The 7458-nt window shown below is 35.0% G+C and overlaps 1 protein-coding gene, 1 long non-coding RNA gene and 1 pseudogene across 2 annotated transcripts; all 3 read left to right on the top strand.

The window, feature by feature from the left end:
• Positions 1-327: 327 nt before the first annotated feature.
• On the top strand, positions 328-1964 carry LOC117906478. The gene is made up of 3 exons (XR_004649830.1): positions 328-414; positions 1727-1792; positions 1906-1964. It is a non-coding gene; the product is annotated as an uncharacterized LOC117906478 (long non-coding RNA).
• Positions 1965-2749: 785 nt separating this feature from the next.
• On the top strand, positions 2750-4032 carry LOC117905708 (annotated as a pseudogene).
• Positions 4033-5638: 1606 nt separating this feature from the next.
• Positions 5639-6094, top strand: LOC117905707 (beta-fructofuranosidase, insoluble isoenzyme 4-like). Its single transcript, XM_034818594.1, has one exon. The coding sequence runs from the start codon at positions 5639-5641 to the stop codon at positions 6092-6094; it is 456 nt and encodes a 151-aa protein (XP_034674485.1).
• Positions 6095-7458: the final 1364 nt, after the last annotated feature.

Below are 7458 nucleotides of genomic sequence, written 5' to 3'. Positions count from 1 at the left end.
TCTATCTTGGATTAATTTTAGGTGAATAACTAAACCCCATTTATTTTTGGATAAGTTGTGGTTCATTAATGAAGGCTTTCTTGCATATAGAACCTGCAATGATCTAGGGTCATTTGATGTATTTAGTTGCATGGTTGGATTGGTGAAGAGCTAGATGTCCTCATTCTTAATTACCAAGTAAGATATTTAGAAGATAGGTTTTAAGAAGACAGGTTCTGTTTTCGAGTTTCCTTTTTGAGTTGTAAATGTTTTAACTTTTTTGCTTTTGCCTTATCTATTGACAGCTTCAACTGATGATGGAAAGTTTCTTCTTGTTGCATGGAATTGTAGACGTCCTACTTGCACAGACGATATCATCTCTCTTAATGCTAGTGATGTTTGGAAGGGGAGCACCACTTATATAGGAAAGTTGAGGTATGTGTACATGTTATATGAGGTGGCTGTTTCTCACTAATGATGTTGGCCCCGCTTTAGAAACTCAAATATTTAGAAAATGGGTGCATTCATTTCAGATTTAAGTTGACCTGGACCTTCCTTAACACAGATCTGGACCTTTTCAAGTGGTTCCAAAACCTCAAAAATCCACCATCATATGTTGTATCTATGTAAAAAAATGTCTTTCATGATTCACCATTAGTAATGTCAAATATATTGTTAGGATTTTGAAGGGTTGGATTTTGTAATATTTTGCTATTCCAAGACTATGAAATTTGGGTGATTTTTATGGTCAAGTTCAAAGAAGCTCTTGATATCAATTTTTTTTTTAACATATAAGATTTTGAAGATTGACTCCAATTTGAGCAAAATTGTTGGATTCCTCATGACTAAGGGTCTGCTTAACTTGAAATTTGTACTAAAACAATAAGCTGCAGTTTTGGAGGCTTTCTCCTAAAATTAAGCTGAATTCAAATGCTTTTTTTTAGAAAAAAATATATATTTTTGTTTTCAAATATTTTGTTGGCCTCAAACTTTCAAAAATGGGCTGTTGATTTTGAAACGGGCTGGTTAATCCAACTTTGAAACTCAGCCTCAATCAATTGGCATCCACTCGATGGATTGAGGTTTATCTCAATTGATAGAGGCAGTGAGTATTGATGAGTAACTTTTATATAAATGCGTAATATGCATAAAAACACTTGCACATTGCACTAGATGATGTCTTTTAATGTTTTTGTACTCTAAAATTCCAAATTTTTTTTTATTGTTTAACTCTTAAGAGCATAGAAATTGGGCAAAACTATTAAATTTAACAAAACCATAGAATCTGAAACTTAATGAAAACATGTGTATGGCAAAAACAATAAAATTAGAAACCTGTCTAGGCCACTAGGTTTTTGAGTCATGGGCTTGATTGTTTATGTGGATTTGACAGAGGTTATTGTATCCCAGAACATTGTTAGACTTTTGTTTTGCATAGAGGAAGGACTTGTGTGTGGGTTGGGGCAGGGGTGAGGGGGGAGGGGAGCAGAACACTTGATAAATAAATTTTTGGACTTGGGTTTAGTAGTTTTTGTAATGTTCTGTATCCTAAACTCTCAGAGCAAGCATCAAATTTTAAAGCTTTTACTACATTCTTTACCTCAGGTTCGATTTTGTTTGGGCTTCCTGATCATGATAGTTCCGCTCCATTTTTTAACTTTGAACCTTGGCTCTCAATAAGTGAAGCATGAGATTTATTGCTTTAATTTTTTTTTTTGTTTCTCATTGTGGTAATCCCCTTTTGCAGTTCCACTTTATTTGCTGAGAGACTTATTGCCTTTGCATGTGTTGAAGGAATCTTTTTCTCAGGAAGGTAGTTTCCATACAAATCATGGGATCCTCTATGTTCTTCAATATGGATCATATTTTAGTCAAAAGGTTTAAGTAACATATTATGGGTTTCCCCCTTTTCTTTTTGGTTTTCAGCTTTTGTGCCATTTTTTGGCTTAAAAAGAGAGGATTGATGCCAGGTTTGAGTTTCTCAAATGAGCTTATTTATAGAGATGAGGGCCTTCACTACGATTGTGTTTGCCTTCTGTACATGTGGTGTTTTCTTAATCAATATTTAAATTTGATGTTAGATGATTGGAACTAGAATAGTAATCATAATTTACCTAATGTTGCTCTTTTTTTTCATTTGAAATCATGGGTTCAGTTTTAGTTCTTCCAAAAATTGGAAAATAAAAAATTGTGAAAATTGAGATCATTGTTGTTGTTAACAGTTTATTATAGAAGCAGCCTATAAAATGAGCTTCTGCCTATTTAATTCCAAATACTACACCTTGCAATGCCTTACAAAAACTAGGTGATATCTGAAACTCCTTTGATTAGGGAAAATATGATGAAGTAGGTGTAAAGGGAAGGTCATTGGAATTACAGAGAAAGGAGTAGATGACATACTAATTATGTAGAAACAGAGAAGATTTTGGGATTGCAGTGCCAATGAGAAGCGACTATCAATAGGCCTTGGAACAGATGGATCTAGGAGGCAGACTTTTGGTGCATGCGTAACTTTGTATCATAAAAACTAAATGTGACTGTTGTTTGGGAGGTAAAGAATTTGGAGCTAATTGGCACTTGCTAGTGTCTTTTTTGACACACCAATCTTCAGAGGGAGTGACAGGATTGGAAACTTTGGAATGTTGGTCATTTGCTAGATCATAGGAGAGTGAAGTGGAAACGGATTCGTCATGTTTTTTGCTCAAAATAAAATTTGATTCTGTGTTTTTTCATTTCTTGTATATCACTCTTCTTTCATAATTATGGTGTTATGTATCTGAATAAGGTGCTTGCTTGCTCTGTTATTTGCGCCTCTGGGGAGTTATCCCAGGCCTGGTTCGATTGTTTCCTTGAACTTTGAACACCACTTCTCATATTTCTTTCATTTTTTGTGTCTTTAAAAACATGGTTATATTATTGTTGGTCTTTTCTTTTATTTGCATCCTCCACTTTTGATGATAGAGTGATTTTGATGATAAAGTGATTTGGATCATGAATGCCTTGAATCGGTATATTGCCTAGATGTCCCTTCCAGTTTTATAAATATGTAAATGATGTCTTCTTGTTTGTCTACGAATAGGAAACCCCAAAGTTTTTGTTTTTCGTCGATGTTTGAAACAAAGCTTCTGTTTCTGTAGTGCCACAATGGACACACACTTTGTTCAAGCTGTAAAGCAAGGGTACTCAACAAATGTCCCACTTGTAGGCAGTTGCTCGGTGATATAAGGTGTCTAGCTCTGGAGAAGATGGTCGAATCACTTGAACTGCATTGCAAGAATGAGGAGTTTGGATGGCCTGAGATCATCCCTTACCACACCAAGCTCATGCATGAAGACTCGTGTAACTTCCGACCATACAGCTGCCCATGGTATGGATGTCCGTGCTCTACTGTTGGGGATATTCCACTCCTTGTTTCTCACTTGACAGATTATCACAAGGCAGTCATGCTCTATGGTTGCAAGTTCAAACTTGAATTTTTGATAGAAGATCTCTATAAATACCAAAGCTACAAATGGGATGTAACTGTAAGTACTTTTTTTACATTGCCATAAATTTAGATTCATAAAACATAACCTTTAGATAAGCACCTTGGTACCATACATTAAGAGTGATGCCAAAAACAGTGCAAACATGATTCACAAGCTACTGAAAAACAGTCCTAGTAAGATAACATGGTTGGTTGTTGGATTATGGCAAATAACGGAACTTTCTCTTTTGCCCTTTCAGAGCATCAATTGTTTTGACAAACACGTCTGTCTCCATGCTGAAGCCTTTCTTATAGGGTCGACTCCCGTTTACATGGCATTCCTCAGCCTGATAGGCAACCAAGCAGAGGCCGACAACTACAGCTACAGCCTGGAGATAGGTGGAAATGGGCAGAAGCTTACTTTTGAGGGCATTCCATGAAGCATTAGAGACAGTAAGAGAAGTAGCTTGGAGAGTGCGAACAACCTCATTGTGCTGGGAGGCATGGCGTTTTCCTTAGGAAGGGAGACGAGAATGCCCATGCTTCGGGTTACAGGTCGGATATGGATAGGCCAGATTCTAGGATAAAACTGGTTGATTGATTTATACAAGGGTTTTTGAGATTCTAGCCTCTATAATTTATCTTCTTTTCACTTTGTAAACATGTAATTTATCTTCTTTTCACTCTGTAAACATGTAATTTATCTTCTTTTCACTATGTAAACAAAGATGAAGAATCATGAACAGAATATGAAACAACTGATTGTGTAGATTCGTGGATTGAATTAATCCATTCAATGACACATGATATAAAAATTGTTGATTTTACAAATATTTATATTAATTTTTTCCTATAGTACTTATTTCATGTCTAATATAAAATTGTTGATTTTACAAATATTATTTTTTTGCAGTGAGTATTGATGAGTGCATGTCTTGGATTCTGATTTTATGTTGTTGAACTCTATTAAAATGCTATTTATTTCAGAAACATGTACATCTAGGAGGTCTTGCTTACTAGGTTTTGGACTCAAAAATGGGTTTTTAATCATTCAATACTAGGAGACATTCCACATGCTCAACCAGGCTGTGTTTCCACTAGAGGGTGCTTCTTTTGACACCTCTCATGCTTTACAACATGATAATTTTAAACTATCTGATTTGGAGCTTTCCACCATTTTTTTATTTTACACATTTGTGTAAAACTATTTAGTCTTATCATCCTAACCTTAATTAATAGATGCCTTCTTCTAGGACCCTCAAATATTAATTTTTATCTTCTGTTCATGTATGTACAAAACAAGTTGGTCAAGGCTAGATCTTGTAATTATCCCATTAGTTAAAGTTTTCATACGGGGATGTGCAAGATGGAATCTAGAACTATAAGATGAAAGTGATGGTTAAAAACTGATTTCCTTGAGTTTGAGGACATGTTGGAAGTGGATTCCTTTTAGAAAAAGATCAAAATTCCTTCTCTCTTATTTAACTTATCATGCTTTGACTTTTCAGCCTATGTGTTTTTTTATGACTGTTGCTCCAAGCCCTGGTTGCCGGATAACCATTACTTTTTCTTCCAGTTTCTACTTGGCTTGATTTCCTTGATTTTTGTCATGTTTGTTTGATTGAGCAAGGGTAATGCAAACTTCTTTCAGAGAAGAGTGGGTGATTATCAAAAGGCATTTGTAATGTCAAGCCTAGATGGTGGAAAGAATTATGTCTTCAAGATAGATGAGGACTTTTAGTCATCAGTTCATCAAACCCTCAAGTATATTGAATGGATGCTGAAGCTGGGCATCAAAATTTTGTTACTATGCTTTGTGGTAACATCAGCTTACACTGAACTTTGTTTTCACCTGTCTTCATCCCCTACCTACCCTAACCACCTTACTTTTTTAAGGGCACTGTCCCACAATGTAAAGAATAGTGGGCAAAAATCTGAAAATAGAGGGTTAGGATTGTATTTAAGTGTTTGGGGTTTGGTGCTGGGCACTATGAGAAAGATGGGAGAAAGAAAAACCTAAAAGATTGGATGATAATTTATGGTTTGAACTTTGAAGATGCTGCTCACTTTATTTCCTCGCAAGGAAAGAACTTGTTTCATGGCTTGTCATACAATTATATACATTTTTTTCCCGTTTTTTCATTCAATTTTATTCCTTGTCCTCATTCATTTTGTTTATAATTTAAAGGGCCAATGTACTACAATGGAGTTTACCATATGTTATATCACTACAATTCTTATGTTGCAATATGGGGTAACATTACATGGGCCCATTCCATATCTTATGTTCTTGTCAAAAGGGTTAATCTTGGTCATGCTCTTAATCCAACTAATCCTTGTGACATCAATGGTTATTGGACTGGTTCTGCCACAATACTTCCCGGAGAAGAACTTGTCATTATATACATTGGAGCAGATACTGAAATCCGAAAATTCCAAAACAGGGCACTGACCAAGAACATATCTGATCCACTCCATAGAGAATGGATGAAATCACCCCATAATCCTATAATGACTCCTATTGATGGCATTGATGCAAGCAATTTCAGAAACCTTATCACTGCTTGGCAAGCCTTACTCAAAGTATGGAGAATTCTTGATGGAAGACTGAGAAATGGTCATGGCACAACACTTTTTTTTTCGAAGTAGAGACTTTGTGAACTGGAATAAGAGCCAAACCCCTCTTCATTCATCCAATAACACTGGAATGTGGGAGTGTGCAGACTTCTATCCACTATCGAATGTGCATAAATTGTTTACTTTTAACCCTTATAGCTCTAAAATGTGTATATAAAATTAAGAAGAACCCATACATTTAAATATAGCATCTCGAGCTTTTTTTCATATCTAATCTAATATAGGATATCACACATCCCTTCCAATGAACCACTGTAACAAATGAAAAGATGATACATGGCATCGGTGTGTTCATTTGCAATGAAGATCGTTTGATTCACCAATAAAATATATTATTGTTAAACCTAGTATGCTCTTTTACATAAAGTATATTTATGTTATGAATTTTGATTTCAATGAGCATAGCAAATGGAAAATGCCATCATTCACTATGAACCATTTCTCACTTTCCTATATACATTTACTATTTTACAACAAAAAATGGTAAGCCTACAAAGTAGATGTACAATTGAGATGAACCATTTCTCCACTAGTCTAACTAGACATAATGAAAATTGAGAAATTCATGCAACATCTAGCATTACATGTTAGCTTAAGTATACATTTCAAATATGTTAAAATTTTATTTGGAAAGAATTTAAATTTTATTTCCATACATATAGTTGGTAGCTTTACATTGCAAATAAAATAGATTTGAAGATGAAGCACATAAGGGGATGGTGTAAGGGTAGGAGAGGAAGGCGTGAGGCTTGGGAGAGGTTTAGCTAAGGTAGTACATAGGGGCCCTTAAGGTAATACCTAAAGGCCACTAAGATAGTACCTTAAGGCCACTAAGGTAGTACCTAAGGTACAATCCCTAAAAAGCACTTGGAGACCACTTGAGAAGTCAAGAGAAGCACATAAGGGGATGGTGTAAGGGTAGGAGAGGAAGATGACCGAAAATTCTCTATTGTACCAAAATACTTAGCCTTTTTACGTAGTAACTTTGGTCAAGAAAAACTAGAGAAAGAGTCACTACGACTTTTGTAGTATTCCGGGTATCGTTCTCAAGGACTGGCTTATGAAAATTGTCAATACTAGAATAAATGAATTGTTTTTGTTTAAATCCTTAAGTGAAAAACAATATGTGAATAATGTGAAACTAAGTAAAAGAAATTAAATTAATAAGAGAAAATGAATATTGATTTTAAATTCAATTGATTCAAGTTTGGGGTTTTCCACAATCCAACCTAGGGTATAGAAATTAGAGAAAACAAGGGTATTTTAAGTAATATGATCTTAGGGTTTTTGGGATCCTTAGCCACTCGCGATCAGTTGAGTTCTATAACTCAAAATTGCATCCGAAACCTAATTTTTCCTTTTTAAAATAGATTCCT

This window comes from Vitis riparia, chromosome 18 (assembly GCF_004353265.1).
Source record: "Vitis riparia cultivar Riparia Gloire de Montpellier isolate 1030 chromosome 18, EGFV_Vit.rip_1.0, whole genome shotgun sequence".
Taxonomy (NCBI): Eukaryota; Viridiplantae; Streptophyta; class Magnoliopsida; order Vitales; family Vitaceae; genus Vitis; species Vitis riparia.
The sequence above is the reverse complement of the archived record's forward strand: the minus strand, read 5'-3'. Positions and strand labels throughout refer to the sequence as shown.

Coding starts and splice junctions, on each gene's coding strand:
- LOC117905707 (XM_034818594.1), top strand. CDS start 5,639: ATGTACTACAATGGAGTTTACCATATGTTATATCACTACAATTCTTAT.